General features: G+C 41.3%; 1 protein-coding gene across 1 annotated transcript; it reads left to right on the plus strand.

The window, feature by feature from the left end:
* Window positions 1-6,896: 6,896 nt before the first annotated feature.
* On the plus strand, window positions 6,897-26,915 carry LOC134337396 (insulin gene enhancer protein ISL-1-like). The gene is made up of 6 exons (XM_063032364.1): window positions 6,897-6,909; window positions 9,837-10,026; window positions 12,624-12,862; window positions 17,625-17,878; window positions 26,298-26,432; window positions 26,814-26,915. The coding sequence occupies exons 1-6, from the start codon at window positions 6,897-6,899 to the stop codon at window positions 26,913-26,915; spliced, it is 933 nt and encodes a 310-aa protein (XP_062888434.1).

Here is a 26,915-nt window from a genome sequence, read left to right on the forward strand (position 1 = left end):
AAAAAATATTATCAAATATGTACATATTTAAAGATGGTATCTATTAGATTACCCTAATGATAGTTATTGTCTATAAAATACTACAGAGTCGATTAATTTTATTTTTATTTATGAGGCTAAAAGGTTGCAGTCTGACTTCAGGACATTTTTCAAAGTTGACATTTGAGATGCCCTTAAAAAACCCCTGATGAAACTGCTCATGGGATGAACAGCTAATTTAAATTCTTTAAAATCTGGTTCAAGTTACGCTGGTTAGAAATTACCAAAATGTTGGAATTTATGCCACACATACAAATATTACAACTAATACAAGATTTAAAATTCAAAATCCAGCCTGTTAATCTGGCAAACAGACTTCACCAATTAACCAAATCCGAATTTAGAAGAGACGTTATTTTTATGCATACTATTAAAACAAGAGTATTGCCCTTGGATCAATTAAATTCCTCTTTTAATACCTTAAATGATTAATAATTCCATTGTTTTTGCTGTATGGTTTTACTAAATAAGAGGAATAACATACAGTATCATTTTTTAATGTATGTATAATTCTTGGTGAGGGGGTATGTAGTAATTTAGGAGAAATAAAAAGCACAGATAATTGGAGCACAAGGCAACGAAAATTTATGTAATTCAGCATTCAACTCCTCATGCTCATTCTGACAAAAAAAAAATTCTGTTCAAGTTGATTCCACTCCATACTCCTAAATCCATATACTTTTTTGGTCAAAATGCTCATCCAGGTACCATTTAGTGATAAGGCTTCTTGCCTCCACAGTACTTTCAGGCTGTTTAGTTCCCTCATTTGAATGGGGGTAAGCTCCTCAATTCCCCTTCAATCCAACAGATCAGCCTATATCTATGTCTTCCAGTATTGCTTTCTCTTGCCAAATGATGTAAACTATGTCTTTTCATCTTCTCCATTTCATCCTCTTTCTTCTATAGAGAACAGTACTCAGTCCCTCCTCATAACCGGAGTTTTCCTGCTCTTCAATATTACTGTGAATCTTTACTGCACCATTGCTAGTGCTACCAAAATTCTTCCTGTAGTGACCTAAACAACGAGTACTAATCTAGCTGTGCTGCAGTTTGTATCACATAGTTTTAGCATGACTTACTTACTTCCCTGGTCTTGTATTCACGGCCTCAAACAATAAAGGCAAATGTCTGAAGATGACGGAACAGGTTAGTAAAGAGGGCAAATGTCCCATACACCTTCTTTACTAACCTGTTCCATTATCTTCAGGGATCATGAACATCCACTAGAGACCACTCTGTTCATCTATAATTCATAGTATTAGAGCATTTATTGTTTATTCTCTTTTCCACCTGTCTTCCCCAAATGCATGACTTCACAATTCTTTGGAAGGAATTCCACTTGCAATTAGATGTAATTTAGTGTTTTTGAATAAAAAATATTAAAACAGAAATCAATATTAATACATGCTTTGATGGTAGTTTGCACAAATTTGCTTTCAATAATAAAAGAATTGGAAGGTGATACGAGGCACCCTGAAAAAGTAGCGTACATAATTACACTTCATGATTAGTAACAATCCTGAAGACATGCTATTCTGTATTGAAATATATGTATTCCACTAAATTCATAAAGTTTCTGTTGACAGAATTACATTCCTCAAGGCCACACATTATGCTGCCATTTGCATAGGAAGAGCTGAGTCTTTCATTGGAGTTATTTTTAGGCTCAATAGATAAAGACTGCTCCACAATCTGTTCAAGAACAGCTACACCACTGCGAAAGCGGACAGATGCATTATAAACACAAGAGGTTCTGCAGTTGCTGGAAATCCAGAGGAACACACACAAAATGCTGGAGGAACTCAGCAGGTCAGGCAGCATCTATGGAGAGGAATGAACAGACAGTGTTTCAGTCCAGGACCCTTCATCAGTACATCAGATCTTCATATATGTTTCCTGACTTGCCAATTTCCTCCAATATTTTGTATGTGTTATTCTAGATGCACTTATATTTTACTGAGAGCCAGTTTGCTCTTGTCTAACCTTTACTGAAGAATATTCATTGCATGGTCATTCTACACAAGTACAGATATTAACTATGAATTGAAAACCTACCAGTGATTGCCTTAATGGTTTTGAACCATTTATATAATCTTTATCTTTTAGAAGAAAACCACATAAAACTATTTGTGAATTGGCTCATGTGATTATGATTCGGTTTAGATCATAGTGTAAAGGCTGATTTATACTTGTGTGTCAACTCGATATCGCAGGTACAGCGTCGCCGCGAACCCTACGTAGAGCCTACGCAGATCCCTACGCTGTAGCCTGACGCGCACCTCTCCCAAAATGTAACTACGCGTCGCAGCAACGCAGACCGCAACAACTGTGATTGGTCCGCCTGGTAGTATCGCATTTCCTCCTACACTGCAGTAGCTTCCCATTGGGCGACTGAAGGGCAGGGAAGGAACTCTGGCTGCAATGCTTTCCATAAAGCTTTACAGACCTCCGAAATTATGGAGGACACATTTCGCTTTTACGAAAAAAGACGCTCGCTTTAAACTTGTTTACCCTGAGAAAGACTACCATGACCATGAAGCCTTGCGCGGGCAGGTGTGTGCACATGCACGACATGCCTGAATTGCAGAGTGACACAGACACACCAACGCACAACTATAAATGCTCACATGCATAGGCCACTTGCATAGGTTATGGCGTCGAGTTGACGCTCAGGTATAAATCAGCCTTAAGTTTTATCCAGAAAACAGAAAGATGCAAATAGTGTATTGGAAATCCAAAATATTTTGTTTTAAACTGATCTGCAGGACAGGTGGCATCTGGACAGAAAGAGTTAATTTTAATATTGATGAAATGTTCTGATGAAAGCCTGGAATATCAACTCTGTTTCTCTTAAAGATTCCATCTAGAATGTCCAGCATTTTCTGTTTTATTTTGCTCTGCTTTAAACTGTTTGCCAAAACCCAGTCATTGTAGCTCATTGATAGTGCCATTACCTTTAATTAAGATGATTCAGAATGAATATCTGGGCGAGATTATCCTATAAACAGAACTGAAATTAAGGAATTCAATGGAGGATTGTGACATTAGTAGTGAGGCTGATTAAACCAACATCATGTTTGAACTTCCTGATGGAAATAAAAATTTTCATGGCAGATGTATTGGCAACAAATCAATGCTGATGTTCTAGTGCTCTACTGTGGAAGAATTGCATTGACCAGGTCGAACCTATTGGACATCTTATTTGCTTGGGTAGACAAGATAAATCTTTAGGCAATACTTTCAGATAGCAAAGGAGTTGACCTGAGGTTTGCACAGTAGCATAGCATTTGGTGTAATGTTTTGACCATGCCAGCGACCTGGGTTCAATTCTGCTGTTGTCTGTAAGGAGTTTGTACGTTCTCCTCCATGTGCTCCAGTTTTATCCTACTTCCCAAAGGTTAGGATTAGTAAATTGTGAGCATGCTATGTTGGTTGACAAATGCTTATTAGCATAGCGGTTAGCACAATGCTTTACAGCACCAGCGATTGAGGTTCAATTCCCACCACTGCCTGTAAGTAGCTTGTATGTTCTCCCCATGACTGTGTGGACTTCCTCAGGGAGCTCTAGTTTCCTCCCACATTCTAAAGACATAGGGGTTAGTAGATTAATTGGTCACACATGAGTTTATTTAGGTGGCATGGATTTGCTGGGCCATTAGGTCCCATTACCGAGATGTAGCGCTAAATAAAATAAAATAAATAAAATCCTAACTAATGTTTATCCCTCAGATAACACCAGTAAAAAAAATAGATAAGCTTGCCAACATCTCAGTTCTATTTTAAAGAGCTTGCTGCCCATAACTTAAATACCGTTCTACCTCTGGTCACAATAGTTCAAATAATGTTTAATAGTCTGTAAAGAAGTTTGCACGGAATCATATATTTTACACCTCAGAAAGGAGACTATTTAACCTATGTGTCTACGCTGGCTATAATAAGTTGGTTCGATTAATCTCACTTTCCAGCTCTCTGTTAAGGTGAAATAACAATCTGCTTAAATACAATTCAAATAATTTATTCTTAAGATTAATAGGAATACTTGCAAGAGAGTTTCTGTTTTAACTGAAAATGCCTGAAAAATAACCACAAATTATCTACTTAGAAAATCTGTGTTTTATTCTTTCGTATTAATAAAATATATTGCCAACATGAAATTTTATCAATGTAAACCACCCGTTTAGCTTAAAGATTGCAGCTTTCAAAATCTGCATATTGTAGGTAGGAATACTGACAGATTGATGGAGAAACTCAGTAGGTCAGGCAGCATCTATGGGGAGAAATAAACAGCTGACATTTCCAGCCGAGACCCTTTAACAGGAGTGACCTGAGTCCCGGTGAAAGGTCTTGGCCCAAAACATTGATGTTTATTCCTCTCTATAAATGTTACCTGACCTGTTGAGTTCCTCTAGCATTTTGTGTGTGGTGCTCTGGATTTCCAACATCGGCAGAATCTTTTGTATTACTAGCAGACTGCACTTGTTTATGGACATACACTCGGTGACCACTTTATAGATACCTAATAGAGTGACCATTGAGTGTATGCTCATGTTCTGCTGTTGTAGCCCATCCACTTCAAAGTTCAACATGTTGAGGGTTCAGAGATTCTCTTCTACACACCACTCCAGTAGCGCATGATTATTTGAGTTACTGTTGCCTTTGTGTTAACTTGAGCCAGTCTGGCCATTCTCCTCTGACCTCTCCAATTAACAAGATGCTTTTTCCCACAGAAATACCAGTCACTGGATGTTTATTGTTTTTTGCACCATTCTCTGTAAACTCTAGAGCAGACATCCCACCTCTCCCGCAAGTTCCGGGAGTCTCCCGCATATTAATAGTGGCTCCCTGATGCCCGCAAATTATATACAATATCACGGAAATCAATTTTTTTTGAGAGCGAGCAAGCGAGAGAAAGCAAGAGAGAGCGAGAGCAAGCGAGTGCGCGAGCGACCACGAGAGAGATAGAGCGCGCGAGAGAGAGAGAGAGAGCGAGATCGCACCATGGCATAGTGTTTCAAAAAAAGAAAATATAAAATGTACGTCACCCCAGACTACACTAAAGTGTACCCCTGCCTAACAGGGGTGAAAATAATGACAGTGTTGCTCGCTGCGCTGTTTGCGACGGTGACTTTTCTATTGCCCATGGTGGGTTAAGACTGTAAAAGACATGTTGAGGTGAGTTTAACAGGTGTCATTCATTCATTAGCATAGCTAACGTTATTTAAACTAGCTGGCTAGCTGCTAAGGAGCTACTCTATTGCAGACATCCCACCTCTCCCGGAAGTTCAGGGAGTCTCCTGCACATTGATGGTGCTACCTCCCTGAAATGAGTTTTTGCAGGGTGGGATGTCTGCTAGAGGCTGTTATGCATAAAAATTTCAGGAGATCAGCAGTTTCTGAGATACTTAAACAAACCTGTCTAGCACCAGCAATCACTCCACGGTCAGTCTCTTAGATGATATTTCTTCCCTATTCTGATGTTTGGTCTGAACAATAACTGAACCTGTTGATCATGTCTGCATGGTTTTGTGCATTGAGTTGCTGCCACGATTGGCTAATTAGATATTTGCATTAGCAAGCAGGCATAGAGGTGTACCTAATAATGTGGCTACTGAGTGCATAACAGAATGGTTAGATTGGTTAAACAAACTGATTAAAAGTTGAATAGTAAAAGGCAACAGTGAACAGGTCTCATTATTATCACTAAAACTTTGTTGCAAGTTATTACTGAAACTGAACATTGATGTGTTTAACTTTTTGAATAACTGACTATGGCTCATTTTGAAAGATCCTGAACTGAACTAAAAATGATATCTAGAAATAATGTTAACCCTGTGAATGATTTAAACCATGATAGCAGATGCAAAACACATTGCTCAAAATGACTTGGAAGTTATAGTTTTGCAAAGTTTGTGGCAGTGCTATTAAGATAGGAACTTGATAATGAAAAGACTATGGTGTTAGGTTTCACAATATGCACTTTTGTTGCAGGAACCTCTACATGGAGAACATTTTACCATGATTATGCTAAGGTATAGCAAATATCCCTCATAATATCTAATACTCCTTCACCATTTTCAACACATACAATATACAAAATATTTTAAAATATAGATTATAGAAAAAAGCTGGGATTATTAGAATGGAATTTTATGCAGTAGTCCACTTCAAGGTTCTACTGACTTTCATAAATCATCTGCTTGAAATATAGTCTTCTAATTCACAGTCACCCAACCATCTGTCTTCTTTGAGACAGAAATATGAGGGCTGGGTTATGGACAGCGACGTGATATAATAAATATCTCTACAAGGAGAAAAAATGTCACAGAGTATTATGGCCAGCATTATGAATAGGGAGATATGTCATATTCGTCAGGTGGCCAGGATTTATTTTAAGTGGGTAAGTTCTGGTGGTAATAAGATCATGCTTCCGTAGATAAGATATCAGAACCACAAACATTTTCCTGATGACAACAAAAATATTGACTTTTACAAGTTCATCATAAATAGAGATGATCAAGTCTGCTCTACTCAACCTATCCATCCAGAAGGACTTTTGATGACCAATCCATCTCAAATGATAGCCTTTGCCACGATTCTAGAGGTCCATTCTCTATGTTAACAACTTTCCTTTGTGACAAAAGAACCAGTTATCAGAAGATTGATGCCGATAGGAGGACAATGGGGGAACATGCAAGGTGCTAATAAGAGAGAGACGAGAGAGATTACCAAAAGGAGACACGGTTCCGAGTATTGTCAGAGACTGGTGGCTTTGAACCCTGAACTGTTTGAAGTTTGATGGACAGGCGATACCCCAGCAGGGGGATAAAAAGGGACAGGTTCGCTAAGGCAACGGACACATGACTCCACGAGGTAACGAGACCCTGGAAGCGGTGTGCCCCCACAAGTTGGTGGGAGTTTTGGAGGTCTGGTCGCGGGACCAGCCATAGACGCACAGGGTAGAAAGGTATGGGTCGGCAGGAACCTGCTGTGTGTGTCTGCCCTTGCCTGGGTGCCGGGTTCACCGCAGAAGAATGATCGTATCTGGAATGGAGGGGTCACAGTCAGTGACCTCAGAAGACATTATAAAGGGCTCGCCTGAAAGCTAACTGCGAGGAATATCGAAGGTCTGTTTGGAATCCGTTTTGAATATTCATTCGCTTTCGCTCTCTCTCTTCTCCCCGCCCCAACGGCACAACAGTGATTACTGTGAACTGAACTGAATTAAATTGAACTGAACTTTGCGTCACTTGAAACTGATCATTTATCCCTAGACTGTGATAGAGCTTGATTGATCCTATTATCCTAGTTCTGTGTACATGTGTGTTTTATCATTGCTAAACTGTTGCATTTATATCCTTATGATTAGAGTACTGTGTTGCTTATTTCTTTAATAAAACTTTCTTAGTTCCAGTAATCCAGACTCCGACTAAGTGGTCCATTTCTGTTGGTTTGGCAACCCAGTTACGGGGTACGTAACACCTTGAAAAGATTTGTTAACGTAAATCCCATTTTCCAGTGGTTTAACCCAACAACCTTCATACCATTATCGTGATTTGTTTTGAAGCAAGTAATCATTCCATGGGTCATTTTCCATTATGTTTACTAAAACTCAACATTGTCAGCTTTTGGCAATATAGTTAACTATTTTGTCTGCTTAGTGTTATACTTAGTGTCAGAGTACACAGAAATAAAACCTTCGATCTACCATGTCTGCCGCCTTTGCACCTCTCTACACTAATCCCGTTTATCCGCATCGATTTATGCTTCGCCCTGCATAGGCACCCTTTACACATTGACCAGTACTCTTCCAACAACCCTGCAGCCAATGAGTGCCTCGCCTTCCTTGCGCTTAGTCGCTGTGTCCATCCCTGCTCCTGATTCAATCTACACATGGTCCATTCGGCCACCGCCCTCAAACGTCCGCTTGAGTTCCGCGCTGCTTTCCTCCTTTCACCACATTTAAGCTTCGATTTGCTGTCTTCCCCCCAGGTCTGCTTGATCCACACCGTGACTTCTGTTCACGTCCGCTTGGGCTCCACCCTTCTGGGTCCACCTCTACTTTAACATTTCCACTTTGGGTGGTCCTGCTTTATCCTTTGCCGCCCACTAACTCTGAGCCCTCGAAGCCCACTCTCGCTTCTCAGACTGCTTGGTACACCGGTTCATCACCTCGACTTCTTCACCGTTCGCAGTCTACTTCCAGCCTCTCTGCGTCCGTTTGCTATCGCGCCTTCGCTCTGACCATTCGCCCTACACGGTCCGCTTGACCCACCTTGACTTCATCCTTTTAAGTCCGCTTAAACTCCACAGAGACGGGTCCGCACCCACGTTAAATTTCCAATTCCAATCTCCCCGCTGCCCCTACACCCTTGAAATACATTAACGCTTCTTTCTATCTTCTCAGACTTCACTTGGTACCATTTCTTCCCAATTGGCGGTTTACTTCCAGCCTCCCTGAAATACACTGCGGCTGACTTCTGAGGTTCACCCCACAAGTTCAGCTATGCCTCACCCTTTGAGGACCGCTTGAACTCCAACTTGACATTTTCCTCCCAGTTCTGCTTGACCAACACCTTGACTTTTTCCTTTCACGTCCACTTGAGCTCCACTCACCGGCTCCGCGACTGCTTTCATATTTTCTGAGGATCACCTGTTGCCTTTGCACTTTCCCTTTTCTCCCTTGAAGTTCACTCTCACTTCTCCCTATTTTCTTGTTCATGCTTGGTGCGCTGGCTCATTGCCCCACATTTCTTCACCATACACGGCCTGTTCCAGTCTTTCTGCTCCAACCTGCGGCCGAATACTTGGCTCCTTTGCTCTGGCTGTCCTAGGTTCACCCGACACGGTCGCTGGATCACCACTCTTTCAGATCCCCATTATTGACTTGATGAATACATTAAGTAGCAATCACCAATGTACAGTATGTTTAAACCTTTTCAAATCTGCTGCATAGCTTTTATAACTCTATTTTCTAAGTAATCTTCACTTGATAGTCCATATTTTGTCCAAATTCCATTGTAGTTCATGAGCTTTCTCCTATAAAAGAAAATCTCTCTCCCTTGAGCTTTGTCCTGTAAAGGAAAATGTTCTCCACCACCCCCCCCCCCGCCCCACCACCACCTCTTTCTCCTTCTCTCCCTCTCTCACAGCTTGGCTTGCTGTGTATCTCCAGCAATTTCCTTTTTTTATTATTTGAGATTCCCAGCATCTGCAGTTATTGTTTTAGTGCAGCTATAGTGATTGTCCACAATACCACTTGTACCAGTAGCCATTCAAACCATTTGTGCTCATTCTGTACTGCACCAGCTAATTCAACAGTTTACCATTTCACCTACACTATAGCGTTTCAATGTCAGTTGCACAAATGGCTTTCATCCATACTCACGCAGGGTTAAGACCAGCTCTCACCCCACATAATCCTGCCCATTCTATGGGTTTTCAAGGTCTTTTGGGCAAGGTATCAAAACAAGCCGCTACTTCCAGTGAAAATACTTACATTCATCTTAAGGAAGAGTAGCAGATTTCTCCCAATGTCTGACCAATATTTATTCCTCAATGTATAAGATAAAAATGAATACATTGTTGCTTTTGGGGACTTCAACGCAACAGATAATAAATGAAGTATTCTAACTTTCTTTCTTATGTCGTTCTTAGCATACTCCTTGTAGCAGGAGCTGCTTAATGTACCCAGACTGACTATGTATCCTCTGTGTGAATCATGCCACCAATGTGTAAAAATGTTAAAATTAACCTCCAGGCTAAATTCATTGTTTTTTTCCTGAAATGCTGGGTTGCAGGAGAGGAATTGGCATCCACTTGTGTAGGCTGCAGCAAACATATCACTGACCCATACATTCTGCGAGTCTACCCCGATTTGGAGTGGCATGCAGCCTGTCTCAGGTGTGCGGAGTGCAGCCAGAAACTGGATGAAAGTTCAACTTGTTTCGTCAAGGAGGGAAAGATCTACTGCAAGACTGACTACTTCAGGTGAGAAATAACATCATCATATCCTTGCTGTGATCAAAATCTTTTAATTACTTTAATCTTTTTTCAGTAGCTTTGCCACCCGCTGCACGTGAGAAGTTAAAACCAAATATACAGTAATTTAAATGGGGATACATGATAAAGTGAGATTGCTTCAAATAAATATAACCTATCCAAATTTTCCACTTTAAAGCAATAATACGTATACTTTTGATTTTACTCTAACTTAATTCCCTTCCCCCGCCTTTTCAATAACCCTATTTAATTCCCAAAGAAGGCAAGAGTTGGAGACTTTTATTTATTTCGAGATAAGGTACAGTAACAAGCGTACCGTTACCGAGGCCATGCCACCCAATTACACCCATGTGACCAATTAACTTACTAACCCGTGACATCTTTGGAACATGGGAGGAAACTGGAGCACCCAGAGGAAACCTACATGGTCACGGGGAGAACGTACAAACTCCTTACAGACAGTGGCAGAACTAAACCCTGGTTGCTATCTCTGTAATAGTGACTTGTTCCCTGGCTGCAGGTTGTGGGAAGTGTACTCTGTGCAGTACAAAGTGTACAAAGTATTGAGCTCTGATTATCTGTGAGGGAGCACTTGGCACTTCACAATTATGACAAAGTAAGACGGAAAGCCTACATACATGGGATCTTGTGGCTACATCTTGCAAAGTGATCTCTCAGCATTACCAGACATTATTTTTCACAGCTCTGTGCTCTTCCTGTTGGCTGCAAAATGGACCACCACAACATTGGGTAGATATATATAGTAATCTGTAATTATCATCGGAGAAAGTGAAATTTTAAAATTTACAAATACAGTATAGACATTATTGTCATTACATCATTGCTGTATATCTTACACAGAAGAAACATCTCAACTGCTTTTAATTAATTTTTCCTTTAGAAAGCATAGCTTGAGCATCCTGTTAGCTTGTATTCCAACACTGCCTCTACCTTCTTATTCTGGCTTCCTCCCCACCCATTCCTTTCTAGTCAGTTGTAGCTGAATGAATCACAATCTATATATACTTTTATGATTAATGAAGTTTGCTGGGCAGTAATTAAGTCTTTATACACCAGTTAAGCAGAACGGTTTGCATAGAGAAAGGTCTGTCAATAGCCAACTTCTCATCGGATCAATGATTTCCCTTGGGGAAGTCTGCAGTACCACACAGCCTCTGGTGTCGCACTGAGCTGGTACGTCAGCGTTGGGGGTTTGGCGTTAAACTATGAGTGTGCAATAATCCTCATGCTGCTCTGGTTTTCACCATGCAGTAATGGTTTAAGTCAACAGTTTCGCTTTTTGTTATGAGCACTAAGTGTGGCCAATGGACAGTGAGCCTGATGAACAATTCTGAGAACAGCAGATCAGCCTCTTGAGCTGCAATGTTATAGGAATGTAACAGGCTGCAGGCTCAGTGCAGTCAGCATATTCTATTCAATTCCTTCCTAATCTTCATTCATCTCCTTAAGACATAGGCCCTTATTGTTACATAAACAGTCATCATTGACATCATTATGTGCCGTGTCAGATGATGTCGGCAATCATGGTCTCATGACTATGATTGCTCTTGGCAATTTTTTCTACAGAAGTGGCTTGCCATTGCTATCTCCTGGACAACGTCTTTACAAGATGGGTGACTCCAGCCAATATCAATTCTCTTCAGAATTGTCTGCCTGGCGTCAGTGGTCACATAACTAGGACTTGTGATGTGCACCAGCTGCTCACACAAACATCCACCACCTGCTCCCATGGTTTCACAAAGACAGTAGCCTTCCAATATTAGTTTCAACTATTTGAGCTGACACATTGTTAAATATAATTTTTTAATTTTAATTTACATTAAGTATATGTTAATTAATGTTTGCCATAATCGTGCACAGTATTGCTGACACAAAGAATTCATTTTCATGGCATTTATACCCAATGTATGCATTGTGGGATCTGATGATACTGATCAAAAGGGTTTTTAGAAGTAAAAAACAAGGACCAAACCTTTTACTAAGTGTAACAGGAACAAAGAGAGAATAAAGAAAAGACAAAGAAGTTTCGTACTCAGACCAGGGATAACAACATTCCAGTGATAACAATTAACTGTTAAACACCCAGATTCAAATGGTGTCACACGTGCCCCAGGAAAACTGAGAAACTTGTAGAAAATATGGAATCAGCTATGCTACAATTACTAGAAAAATTACTGAACAATGACGCATATATAGGTGACTATATAAAAATTATAAGCAACCACAGGAAAGTTAAATCACAAGAAAAATACTAGGGAAATATCAATTCTACACCTAAATCCAATAGTATGCCTATAATAACAATAAACTTGATCTGGAATTTGAACATGACTGTTAGTCAGCTATCCAACAGTGACAGACTTTGTAACTTGTGCATTTCTGGTCATTCAGCTTCCAACCTCACTTCACTAAGTCTAATTGTAAAGTGTGAATTCTATTGGACATAATTTAGAGCTGAATTTGTTAGTTTGAGAGAAGATACTTGAATAACTTTCAAAATGTGCAGTGTGGTGCTCTCGGAGATAAAAACTCCACAGAAAAATGACTCCTCTGCTGTTCTTTAGAAAATTCCCTGTGAGATGTGCTCAGTGTCAGGGTGGACTGTTATCCTCGGATTTGGTCCTGAGAGTCCGAGGCCTCACCTATCACCAACGATGTTTCTGCTGTGTGGCCTGCAATCAGCAGCTCGTGCCCGGAGATGTGTTCAGATTGCGGTTAGACGGACCATACTGCATCAAGGATGGTGGCCTTCTAGATACTAGTTTACGTCGAGAGGGTCCTTTGAACTCTGAAGTGGACACTGGTAACTTGTATCTGTCAGGTCAGTTGATGCTTGTTCTCAAATGCTGTCATACAAGTGTACAGTAACCTAGTGGTTAAATTACTGCATGACTATCCAAAGATTTATGCTGTTGATCTAGTAACATGAGATATAATTCCACTTTGAAAGTGGAAGGCTTAAAATTTAGTTCATATAAAGTACAGGGGCTTCCTGACTTACGGAAATTTGACTTTACACAATTCTCCCATATATTTTTTAAGTATTTTATCAAGTTAGTAATAATACTAATAAAATGATTCGTGGTGCTGATTAATGACTGGATACGGTATATATTCCATTCATCAGCATTAAGTGCTGTGTCGTATGACGTAGACGATCATGGTCTTTGACCATGATTATTCTTAGCAAATTTTTCTACAGAAGTGGTTTGCCATTGCCTTCTTCTGGGCAGCGTCTTTACAAGACAGGTGACAACAGCGATTATCAATACTCTTCAGAGATTGTCTGCCTGGCGTCTACTACTACTACGTCATAGTGGACGCGTAACTAGGACTTATGATATGAACCAGCTGCTCATATGACCACCCACCACCTGCTCCCATGGCTTCACATGACACTGACCTGGGGCTACACAGGTACTACATCTAGCCCAAGGGTGACCTGCAGACTAGTGGAGGAAAGGAGCACCTTACACCTCCTTTGGTAAAGACATATCTCCACCCCACCAAATATATTCCATTAGTTTAATTATAGGTGGTGTTAGAATGCATATTAGATGAATTAAAAGAATTATAGCAAGTGGATGTATGGTAACAAAGGAAAACTGATGTTTCTGATTTACAGAGAAATCACTTATGCATAGTTCTCAGGAATGGAAGCCTTACATAATCAGGGGACTGCCCGTGACAGTTAACATGAAACTACCAGATTGTCACTAATCACTTTATGAACCTTCTCAAAGGAAATCTTGCATTGTTACTCATTCTGAATGATATGCGAGGTGGATTATCAGCTATAATTTACCTGAATGGCAGAGCAAACATGAGGGCCAAATGAGCTGTTTCTTTGTCTATTTCTCATTTTTCTGTAACTCCAGTCTCACCATCATAGTGATTCATCTTTCTAAACAGTGAAAGAGGCAATAAATGCTCTCTGTGCCAGAGATGATCACGTTTAATGTAAAAAAATGTTAGCAGTTTCCAGGGTAGAGAGATAATGTAATCCTATACTAATATAGAAACATAGAAAACCTACAGCACAATACAGGCCTTTCGGCCCACAATGCTGTGCCGAACATATACAGGTACTTACTTTAGAAATTACCTCGGGTTACCCATAGCCCTCTATTTTTCTAAGCTCCATGTACCTATCCAGGAGTCTCTTAAAAGACCTTATTGTATCCGCCTCCACTATCATCGCCAGCAGCCCATTCCACACACTCACCACTCCCTGCGTAAAAAACTTACCACCGACATATCTTCTGTACCTACTTCCAAGCACCTTAAAATTGTGCCCTCTCGTGTTAGCCATTTCAGCCCTGGGAAAAAGCCTCTGACTATCCACAAGATCAATGCCTCTCATCATCTATCAGGTCCCCTCTCATCCTCTGCCACTCTGAGGAGAAAAGGCCAAGTTCACTCAACCTATTTTTATAAGGCATGCTCCCCAATCCAGGCAACATCTTTGTAAATCTCCTCTGCATCCTTTCTATAGTTTCCACATCCTTCCTGTAGTGAGGTGACCAGAACTGAGCACAGTACTCCTAGTGGGGTCTGACCAGGGTCCTATATAGCTGCAATATTACCTCTCGGCTCCTAAACTCAATCCCATGATTGATGAAGGCCAATGCACCGTATGCCTTCTTAACCACAGAGTCAACCTGCACAGCAGCTTTGAGTGTCCTATGGAGTTGGACCCCAAGACTCCCCTGATCCTCCACACTGCCAAGAGTCTAACCATTAATACTATATTCTGGCATCATATTTGACCTACCAAAATGAATCACCTCACACTTATCTGGGTTGAACACCAGCTACCACTTCTCAGCCCAGTTTTGCATCCTATCAATGTCCCGCTGTAAACTCTGACAGCCCTCCACACTATCCACAACACCTCCAACCTTTGTGTTGCCAACCCATCCCTCCACTTCCTTATCCAGGTCATTTATAAAAATCACAAAGAGAAAGGGTGCCAGAACAGATCCCTGAGGTACTCCACTGGACACTGACCTCCATGCAGAATATGACCCATCTACAACCACTCTCTGCCTTCTGTGAGCAAGCCAGTTCCGATTCCACGAAGCAAGGTCCCCTTGGATCCCATGCCTCCTTACCTTCACAATAAGCCTTGCATGAGGTACCTTATCAAATGCCTTGCTGAAATCCATATACACTACATCTACTGCTCTACCTTCATCAATGTATTTAGTCACACCCTCAAAAAATTCAATCAGGCTCGTAAGGCACAACCTGCCTTTGACAAAGCCATGCCAACTATTCCTAATCATATTATGCCTCTCCAAATGTTCATAAATTCGGCCTCTCAGGATCTTTTCCATCAATTTACCAACTACTGAAGTAAGACTCACTGGTCTATAATTTCCTGGGCTATCTCTACTCCCTTTCTTGAACAAGGGAACAGCATCCACAACCCTCCAATCCTCCAGAAGCTCTCCTGTCCTCATTGATGATGCAAAGATCATTGCCAGAGGCTCAACAATCTCCTCCCTCGCCTCCCTCAGTAGCCTGGGGTACATCTCATCTGGTCCCGGAGACTTATCCAACTTGATATTTTCCAAAAGCAACAGCACATCCTCTTTCTTAATGTCTATATGTTCAAGTTTTTCAATCCACTGTAAGTCATCCCTATAATCGCTAAGATCCAATTCCGTGGTGAATACTGAAGCAAAGTATTCATTAAGAATCTCTGCTATCTCCTCCGGTTCCATACACACTTTTCCACTGTCATACTTGATTGGTCCAGTTCTCTCATGATTTATCCTCTTGCTCTTCACATGCTTGTACAGGTCGACCTTCATTAATCCGACTACCTGTAATCCAGTTCCTTTGATAATCCGGCACTGATTATGCTTAATGTGATCCTTCTGTAATTCAGCATTTTCACTAATCCGGCACTCCTCAGGTCCCAATGGTGCCAGATTAGTGAAGGTCGACCGGTAGATTGCCTTGGGGTTTTCCTTAATCCTGCTCACCAACCTCATGGCCCTTTCTGGCTCTCCTAATGTCATTCTTAAACTCCTTCCTGCTAGCCTTATAATCTTCTAGATCTCTATCATTACCTAGTTTTTTGAACCTTTCGTTAGCTTTACTTTTCTTCATGACTAGATTTTTAACAGCCTTTTTACACCACAGTTCCTGTACCCTACCATTCTTTCCCTGTCTCATTGGAATGTACCTATGCAGAACACCACGCAAATATCCCCTGAACATTTGCTACATTTCTACCATAAATTTCCCTGAGAACATCTGTTCCCAACTGATGCTTCCAAGTTCCTGCCTGATAACTTCATATTTCCCCTTATTCCAATTAAATACTTTCCTAACTTGTCTATTCCTATCCCTCTCCAATGCTATGGTAAAGGAGATAGAATTGTGATCACTATCTCCAAAACATTCTCCCACTGAGATCTGGCACCTGACCAGGTTAATTTCCCAATACCAGATGAAGTACAGCCCCTTCTCTTGTAGGCTTATCTACATATTGTGTCAGGAAACCTTCCTGAACACACCTAACAAACTCCACCCCATCTAAATCCCTTGCTCTAGGGGACTGCCAATCAATAGTTGGGAAATTAAAATCTCCAACAACGACAACCCTGTTACTTCTACACCTTTCCAGAATCTGTCTCCCTATCTGCTCCTCAATGTCCCTGTTACTATTGGGTGATCTATAAAAAACACCCATTAGAGTTATTGACCCTTTCCTGTTCCTAACTTCTACCCACAGAGACTCAGTAGACAATCCCTCCATTACTTTCTCCTTTTCTGCAGCTGTGACACTATCTCTGATTAGCAGTGCTATGCCCCCACCGCTTTTGCCTCCCTCCCTGTCCTTTCCAAAACATCGAAAGCCTGGCATCCTAAGTAACCATTCCTGCTCCTGAGCCGTCCAAGTCTCTGTAATGGCCACAACATCATAGCTCCAAGTACTGATCCACACTCTAAGCTCATCCGCTTTACGCGCATTTATTTGGCATTTTCTCAGTACAAAATTGTCAACCTCAGTTCTACCAAGTTAAAATGGTGGCAGGGGCCGGGATGGCTTAGCATAACATTATTACCGCGCCAGCAAACCAGGTCCAATTCCACCACATCTGTAAGAAATTTGTACATTATTGTACATGACTGCATGAGTTTCCTCCAGGTGTGCTGGTTTTCCTGCACATTCCAAAGGTATACAGGTTAGTAGGTTAATTGGGTGGTGTGGCTTTGTTCGGCCTGTTACTGTCCTGTATCTCTAAATGGATAAATAAAATGCAGACAATAATTCAATTATACAGTACTGTGCGGTAGCACCGATGTATTTCAAAGGAGGTAGGTGTGAGAGAGGTAAAGTGATGGTTAATATATCAAATTAAACTTGTTTTCAATGCAGCAGAATATGATCTTCAAAGATTGGTGCTAATTTACTAATATAAGAGAAATCTGGTTCATTCCTATCAGAATCAGGTTTAATATCACTGAAGTATGATGTGAAATTTGATGTTTTGTGGCAACCAATGGCTTACAATTCTTTACTGTTGAATATTTCTGTTTGCCGGTAGAGAAATTCAAGGCCTGTCAGTCAGCGAAGCACCCTGATAAGATAACCCGTGTGCGGACAGTGCTGAACGAGCAGCAACTGCTCACACTGCGGACCTGTTACGCTGCAAACCCCCGGCCGGATGCGTATCTGAAGCAACAGCTCATAGAGATGACAGGTCTTAGCTCAAGGGTCATCAGGGTCTGGTTCCAGAATAAACGATGCAAGGACAAAAAGAGGAGGGTTCTGCAGAAACAGTGTAAAGGAGACAGAATGGTGAGCATACCTTATCCTAAACTGTGTGCAATTATAATGTTAGCATTCTATTTTATATAATTTCGTCTATTTCTCTCCATACTCGGGCACAGCTTCACAATCTTCCAGTAGCATAATACCCTAGATGCTGGAAATTTGATAGAAAAACAAAAAATTCTTGAAATCTTCAGCAAGACAAGCAGCATCCATGGAGGGAGCAACAGAGTGAAAACTGGGAGAATGCTATCTTCCATCTTAAGCCTTTTAATAAGCATTTTCCATTTACAGATAATGTATGGAAAACAAGTTTTATTGTTATATTGGTTGAGAGGAGACATGATAGAGGTGTACAGGATATTAAGAGGAATAGATAGAGTGGATAGCCAGTGCCTCTTCCTTAGGGCACCACTGCTCAATACAAGAGGACATGGCTTTAAGGTAAGGGGTGGGAAGTTCAAGGGGGATATTAGAGGAAGGTTTTTTACTCAGAGAGTGGTTGGTGAGTGGAATGCACTACCTGAGTCAGTGGTGGAGGCAGATACTCTAGTGAAGTTTAAGAGACTACTAGACAGGTATATGGAGGAATTTAAGGTGGGGGCTTAAATGGGAGGCAGGGTTTGGGGGTCGGCACAACATTGTGGTCCGAAGGGCCTGTACTCTGCTGTACTATTCTATGTTCTATGTTCTATGTTCCTGTAATTGTAGTCATTTAAGTTTCTATGGTGTCAGGTACAAGAAGTGAGATTTTACCATACAGTTCCATCTTCAGTTCCTTGTGTCGTTATTATGAAGTATTCATGATTATTTGAATGCAATCCTGTCCATCCTGTCCTTGACAAACTGCACTTAAGTTGTGCTTACATTATTGTGCTAAAAAAACAAAATAATTACTGAAAATCAGAAAGATAAAAAGATGTTGGATTTTCAGCAGGTCAGGCAGCATCTATGGGAAGTGAAATAGAATTAGAATTAGAGAATCGTGTTACTTATCATGGACTGAGATGTTTCGTGGCTTCAGCATAGTCCAAGGAGTTATAAATTACCATCAATTACAAAGATTCAAAGATTAAAAGTACATTTATTACCAAAGTATGTACACAGAATACAACCCTGAGATTCATCTTCCCACAGATAGCCACAAAACAAAAAACAACATGGAACACATTCAAAGAAAAACATCAACCCCTTCCACCCCCACTGCGAAAAAGAAACCAATCATGCAAATGAAAAAAATGAGCAAAAACACTTTATATAAAACACAAAATTGAAGGAAACCAGGCATATTCGGGGGGGGGGGAGGGGAGGGAGGGGAGAGGGAAGAGAGGGGAGAGGAGGGAGGGGAGGGAGGGAGGGGAGAGGAGGGGGGAGAGGGAGGAGAGGGGAGGGGAGGTGGGGAGAGAGAGACAGACAGACAGACAGACAGAGGCACCATTTGAATGCAGGGCCCTCCCTCCTGGAGCAGTGAGCAAAAGGAAGCAAGTGTCCTCCAATCACCTTAAAATTATGTCCCTTTTCTTTAGCCATTTCCAGCCTAGGAACGTTTACTGGCTGTCCACTTAATCTATGCCTCTTATCATCTTGCACACTTCTATCAAGTCAACCCCTCATTCTGCTTCACTTCAAGAGAAAAGCCTTAGTTCACTCAACCTGTGTCATAAAACTCCAATCCAGTCAGTAAGTAAATCTCCTCCGCACTCTCTCCAAAGCTTCCATATCCTCCTTATAATGAGGCAACCAGAACTGAACACAAAACTCCAAGTGTGGTCTAACCAGGGTTTTGTAGAACTGCAACATTACTTCACAACTCTTGAACTCAATCCCCCAAATAATGATCTACTCACCATAGGTCTTCTTAACAATGATACCAATTTAATTGGCAACTTTGCAGGATCAGTGGATCAATTGGCTGAAAGGCCTAATTTTGCTCCTGTTCTTATGGTCTTTGGTCTAACCATGCATTTCTGGTACTGTATAGCATGTCTGTCATTCATAAAACTAAATTGGCCTGAGGTTTTCCATACAGACACTGATTACAAATGCTATGATATATTAAAAAACAGGAATTGCTTTCATCTGACCATGTTATCTATTCCTTCATCTGATGGGCAATTGCCAAAATGGTGCCTTGTTTCTTCTTCGAGAAAAGTAGTGGCAACTGCAAAGAATTAGTTAAATCATGCACTATTTAGGTTTACAGAAGTCTTCCAGAGAAATTACTGAATTGACACAGCATACATGAATAAAGATTGTCTTATTGTGGCTTTCCATTCACTGAGGAATATATTTTTGAGTGGATCTCCTGTGATCTGGGGTCCATTGTTCTGCATTTCTTACCTCCCCAAACTTTACGCTCCCTTTAAGGGCATTTTCTCAACTGCTTGCAGTTGTTAAGTGTGTTTGTCAAATATGCTGTAATATGTTTGGCACTTGTTCTGTGCTTCCCACATTGGCCTCATCAGTCACCTAAGAACCCCTATAAACAAAAATAATTATTTATTATTAATAATATAAAGATACAGTGTTGAATAGGCCTTTCCAGGTCTTTGAGGCATGTTGTCCAGCAATCCCCAAACCTTAGTCCACTCCTAATCATGAGACAATTTACAATGACCAATTAAGCTACCAACTGGTACATCTTTGGACTGTGGGATGAAACCGAGGCAGTCACGGGAAGAATATACGAACCCCTTACAGGCAGAGGTGGGAACTGAACTGGGGTCACCAGTACTGTAAAGTGTTGTGCTAACCACTACGTTATCATGCCACCTCTAATTTCTGATTATGAGTGATGGCCTGAGAAGACGATGTCTTGATACACTAAACTGAGTAGTAGAATCAAAGGGGGTGGGGTGGCTCTGTTGGTGAGGAATGATATTCAGTCCCTTGCGAGGGGGGACATAGAATCAGGAGATTTAGAGTCAGTATGGATAGAACTGAGAAATTCTAAGGGTAGAAAGACCCTAATGGGAGTTATCTACAGGCCCCCAAATAGTAGTCTAGATGTAGGGTGTAAGTTGAATCAAGAGTTAAAATTAGCATGTAGTAAAGGTAATGCTACAGTTGTTATGGGGGATTTCAACATGCAGGTAGACTGGAAGAATCAGGTTGGTACTGGACCCCAAGAAAGGGAGTTTGTGGAGTCCCTCCGATATGGATTCTTAGAACAGCTTGTACTGGAGCCTATCAGAGAGAAGGCAATTTTAGATTTAGATTTGTGCAATGAACCGGATTTGATCAGACCTCGAGGTAAAGGAGCCATTAGGAGGTAATGACCATAATATGATAAGTTTTAATCTACAAATTGAGAGGGAGAAGGGAAAATCGAAAGTGTCAGTATTACGGTTGAACAAAGGGAACTATGGAGCTATGAGGGAGGAGCTGGCCAAAGTTCAATGGAACAATACCCTAGCAGGGATGACAGTGGAACAACAATGCCAGGTATTTCTGGGAATAATGCAGAAGGTGCAGGATCAGTTCATTCCAAAGAGGAAGAAAGATCCTAAGGGGAGTAAGGGGAGGTCGTGGCTAACAAGGGAAGTAAAGGACAGTATAAAAATAAAAGAGAAGAAGTATAACATAGCAAAGATGAGTGGGAAGCCGGAGGATTGGGAAACTTTTAAAGAGCAACAGAAGGTAACTAAAAAGGCAATACGCGAAGAAAAAATGAGGTACGAAGGTAAACTAGCCAAGGATATAAAGGAGGGTAGTAAAAGCTTCTTTAAGTATGTGAAAAGGAAAAAATTAGTTAGGACCAAAATTGGGCCCTTGAAGACAGAAACGGGTGAACTTATTATGGGGAACAAGGAAATAGCAGACGAGTTGAACGGGTACTTTGGATCTGTCTTCACTAGGGAAGAAATAAACAATCTTCCAGATATAATAGTGGCCAAAGGACCTAGGGTAATGGATGAACTGAAGGAAATTTATATTAGGCAGGAAATGGTGTTGGATAGACTGTTGGGTCTGAAGGCTGATAAGTCCCCGGGATCTGATGGTCTGCATCCCAGGGTACTTAAGGAGGTGGCTTTAGAAATCGTGGACACATTGGTAATTATTTTCCAATGTTCTATAGATTCAGGATCAGTTCCTGTGGATTGGAGGGTGGCTAATGTTGTCCCACTTTTCAAGAAAGGAGGGAGAGAGAAAACAGGGAATTATAGACCGGTTAGCCTGATGTCAATGGTGGGAAAGATGCTGGAGTCAATTATAAAAGATAAAATTACGACACATTTGGATAACAGTAACAGGATCAGTCTGAGTCAGCATGGATTTACGAAGGGGAAATCATGCTTGACTAATCTTCTGGAATTTTTTTTGAGAATGTAACTATGAAAATGGACATGGGAAAGCCAGTGGATGTAGTGTACCTGGACTTTCGGAAAGTCTTTGATAAGGTCCCACATAGGAGGTTAGTGTGCAAAATTAGAGTAAATGGTATTGGGGGTAAGGTACTGACATGGATAGAAAATTGGTTGGCAGACAGGAAACAAGGAGTAGGGATTAATGGGTCCTTTTCGGAATGGCAGGCAGTGACCAGTGGGGTACTGCAGGGTTCAGTGTTGGGACCGCAGCTGTTTACAATATACATTAATGATTTAGATGAAGGGATTAAAAGTAACATGAGCAAATTTGCAGATGACACAAAGCTGGGTGGCAGTGTGAAATGTGAGGAGGATGTTATGAGAATGCAGGGTGACTTAGACAGGCTGGGTGAGTGGGCAGATGCATGGCAGATGCAGTTTAATGTGGATAAATGTGAGGTTATCCACTTTGGTGGTAAGAACAGGAAGGCAGATTATTACCTAAATGGAGTCAAGTTAGGATAAGGGGAAGTACAATGAGATCTAGGTGTTCTTGTACATCAGTCACTGAAAGCAAGCATGCAGGTACAGCAGGCAGTGAAGAAAGCTAATGGCATGCTGGCCTTCATAACAAGGGGAATTGAGTATAGGAGCAAAGAGGTCCTTCTGCAGCTGTACAGGGCCCTGGTGAGACCACACCTGGAGTATTGTGGTGCAGTTTTGGTCTCCAAATTTGAGGAAGGACATTCTTGCTATTAAGGGAGTGCAGCGTAGGTTCACAAGGTTAATTCCCAGGATGGTGAGACTGTCATATGTTGAAAGATTGGAGCAACTGGGCTTGTATACACTGGAAATTAGGAGTTTGAGAGGGGATCTGATTGAAACATATAAGATTATTAAGGGATTGGACACGCTGGAGGCAGGAAGCACGTTCCCGCCGATTGGTGAGTCCAGAACCAGACGCCACAGTTTAAGAATAAGGGGTAGGCCGTTTAGAACGGAGTTGAGAAAAAACTTTTTCACCCAGAGAGTGGTGGATATGTGGAATGCTCTTCCCCAGAAGGTAGTGGAGGCCAAGTCTCCGGATGCTTTCAAGAAAGAGATGGATATAGCTCTTAAAGATAGCGGAATCGAAGGTTATGGGGATAAGGCAGGAACTGGACACTGATTGTGGATGATCGGCCATGATCACAGTGAATGGTGGTGCTGGCTTGAAGGGCTGAATAGCCTACTCCTGCACCTATTGTCTATTGTCTATAATTGAATACTGTAGAGAGTAAGTACATTGCATCAATTATACTGTTCTTCCTTTTGCAGTTTCTTGATATAATGTTCTCATGCACAAAAAAAAGGCAGTTTTAGGCTGACGAATTCTCCCTTTTTGTCAGTACAGGCTTGACCTGCTTTTGCACAAAGATCTGCGGATATCTGGTCCTGGTCCCACCCTGCTTAACCGTGGGGAAGCTTAAGAACATAAAACCACCTGAATTAGGAGGAAAGATGTGCTGGGTAATGGCACTTTGGGGGGAAATAATCTTGGTTTCCTGTATCTGCTACATCATTCATCAAAATTATGGCTGTTCTTCCAGCTCAGCTCTACCTTCCTGCACTGTCCCCATTCTTCTGATTGTTTTAATACACAGAAATCTACTGCTCTCTGTTTAGAATGAACTCAATACCGAGTCTCCACAGACTCTGGGGTATTGAATCCCAAAGATTCACTGTCCTTTGAGTGAATAAACTTCTCTTCATGCCTACTTATTATTTAGAGATTGGGACCACTGATTCAAGATTTATCAGCTGGGGGAATACCCACCTAAATCTTTGCAAGTTTCAACAAGGTTGTCTCTCTACCTGGGAGAAAATACAAGCCTAGTCTACTCAATCATTAATTACACCTTCCATCCCAGAGTTGTTTGGTGTATCTTAATTGAACTCCCTCTGGTGGCAACTCCAGGTACACCTTTTTTGAAAAGAGACTGTATACAATCTTCCAGCTGTTATGTCATCAAGGTTCCGTGTAATTGCACTAAGATATCTGTGGACCTGTAGTTATTATAAACGCCGACTTATTATTTGGCATCTTAATCTTCTGAGACAAATTTCCTGTTAATCCACAAGATGCAATGAGGTCCTTCAGAAGACTCACAGTCTAGTCAGTAGTGATCAGTTGCGTGGGAATCTCATCTCATCCCCAGGCTGTGATCACTGGCTACCCCTGTATTGGGATACCTACCTCTCCTTGGACCTGAATAGTCGTCCATCTCCTGTTTTCCCTTCTCCAAGGCCATTACCTCTTGTCATGAACTTCTGCATTTTCACACTGTAAGCTTTTAGTGCCACTTATGTAGTGCTGAAGTATTTCTAGGTCAACCTACTCAGTAAACAACAAGGGACGTTTGATCCACCCACTCATACAGTTCAAAAATGTAGGGGTTTTTTTCCACTATTTTACAAACTTAGAAAAACAAGGGTGATTAACAATATCCCATCAGTCTTTTTGCTTTTGCAAGAATATAAGTTGGCAGGATTTAGCCGTTCACTGAATGAGAATCAGGTTTATCACCAGTGACATATGTTGAGAAATTTGTTGTTTTGTGGCAACAGGGCACGAAGAAGTACTGTAAGTTACAATAAAAATTAGTGCAGAGGAATAGTGACATGGTGCTCATGGGCTCATAGACTGTTCAGACATCTAATGGCACAGGGGAGGAAGCTGTTCCTAAAGTGGAGGTCTTCAGGCTCCTGTACCTGTTCACTGATGGTAGTAATGAGAAGAGGGCTTTACTGCAGCGGCAAAACTGAACACATGGCTCCTACAATTACAATAAAAAAGTATTAATTATTAATAATTGTATAATTATAATTCTTATAATTCACCTCTTGTTGACCGATAATTTGGGGTACATTTCCTGTGACATAACTAAATCTGGGCTTTCTGGTGATGACATAAAAAAGAACAGCCTGATCGTGTCTAATTTGATTAAATGCCAACCAGCAAAAAGGACAAGGACATCAGGTACCTGGGAACATCATTGCCTCCAGGTTTCCCTCCGAGTCATACACCATCCCGACTTGGAAGCATTATCACCATCCCTTCATTATCCCTATCCAACAACCCTCACCAGAAAGACTATTGAGACAACTATTTTGCAAGGGAGCTTAGAGATGAGCAATAAATGCTGGCTTTTTAAATAAATTGAAGAAGACAAGAATGTTCAAACTGCCCATTTATTGCTTATTCTCAGCAACAGTCCAATGTGTAATAAACAGTATTTTCATAATGATGAAGTAAGACATATACTGTAGGGTCGAGGTTAGTGTAATGCTTTGCAGAGCTAGCTGTAAGATTGTGGCTTATTTCCTATCAGTGTCTGTATGGAGTTTATAGTTTCTCCCCATGATTGGCTGGGTTTCATCTGGGTGCTCTGCTTTCCTCCCACATTCCAAAGACATACATGTTAGGGTTATTGAGTTGTGTGTATGCTAGGTTGGCACTGGAGCTTGGTGACAATGCAGGCACATCCTTGGACTGTGTTGGCCGTTGACGTAAATGGTGCATTTAATTGCTTGCTTCAATGTACACGTGACAAATGAAGCTAATAAAGTAAATCTTTATTTAAAAGAAATGGAGACGTAGTCTTAATAATGGCATCATCGTCTAATTGCATCTTATTTTGGTTAAGTGTGATCCAGGTAGGGTTCCACCCTTATGGACTTAGTCAGGGTAGTCCTGACCTGCAGGATCCTCCCCTGATCCCCTGCTGAATGCCTGTGGGGCAGCCTTTGCCTTGTAATCCCTTAAATCCAAATAGGATGTGTTCTTCTTGTTGCTCACCAGAGCAGCTGGTAGCGGTGGAAGGGAGGGAGTGTGGCGACAGGGGAGTAGCGGGGAGACATCAGAATCTCTAACGTGAGCAGCAGGGACTTAAGAAAAGGTGGCAGCTGGTGCAGAGTTTGGTCTTCTCTCAAGAGCACAATTATGTTGTGTGCCAGAACCGTTAAAGTTAAATGGCCGAGAAGATACAAAAGCTTGACAGCATGAAGTAATTATCTACAGCGTAGTTAGGCTGGATTTTGTAAATGTGGCATCACTCAAATTTTCTCAAGAAACCTGAACATTTCTGACCTTTTGACAGGATATCCAAGGGTTAGTTGGGACCCTGATGGTGGCTATGAGCCCACTACCACAGAAAGGTGATTTGCAATGCAGCCCTGTTGAGGTTTACAGATGCCACCCACCATGGAAAGACCTAAAGGACTTCACGCTGCAGGTAGGCACAACCACAATACACTTACATTCCACTGCCCAATTATCCCTGGAGTTGGCCTGGCTCTTCAGCACCTTAGGCTGATAAGCCACTATCAACAAAAGTAGTCAAGTACACCTCCCTTTGCCATATGATAAGTCGTCTTCTCAATAGAAATGCTGACTGAATCACAAATGGGAAATCTTAGCCGAGAATTCCCATTTCTAAGTCCACACCCAACAACACTTGCCTTTTTACATTGTACCCCTCTTCTTTTTCTCTAAAGCTATTTCCTCTACATTTTATAATATTTTCTTTAGGAATGTTCTTCTTCATGGACATTTCAATTATTCATTTTGAAGATGTTTTGACCTCTCTTTGCTAAGTACCCTTTTTTCTCCACAGGCAGGCTTTTCTGGAGTCCAGTCCCATTCAAGCTGCAGTAGGAGTGAAGTGTCAGCACCGAGCTCCCAACTCTCAGACACACTAAACAGTGAAGAATCCTAA

This window comes from Mobula hypostoma, chromosome 24 (genome assembly GCF_963921235.1).
Source record: "Mobula hypostoma chromosome 24, sMobHyp1.1, whole genome shotgun sequence".
In the NCBI taxonomy this organism is placed as follows: Eukaryota; Metazoa; Chordata; class Chondrichthyes; order Myliobatiformes; family Myliobatidae; genus Mobula; species Mobula hypostoma.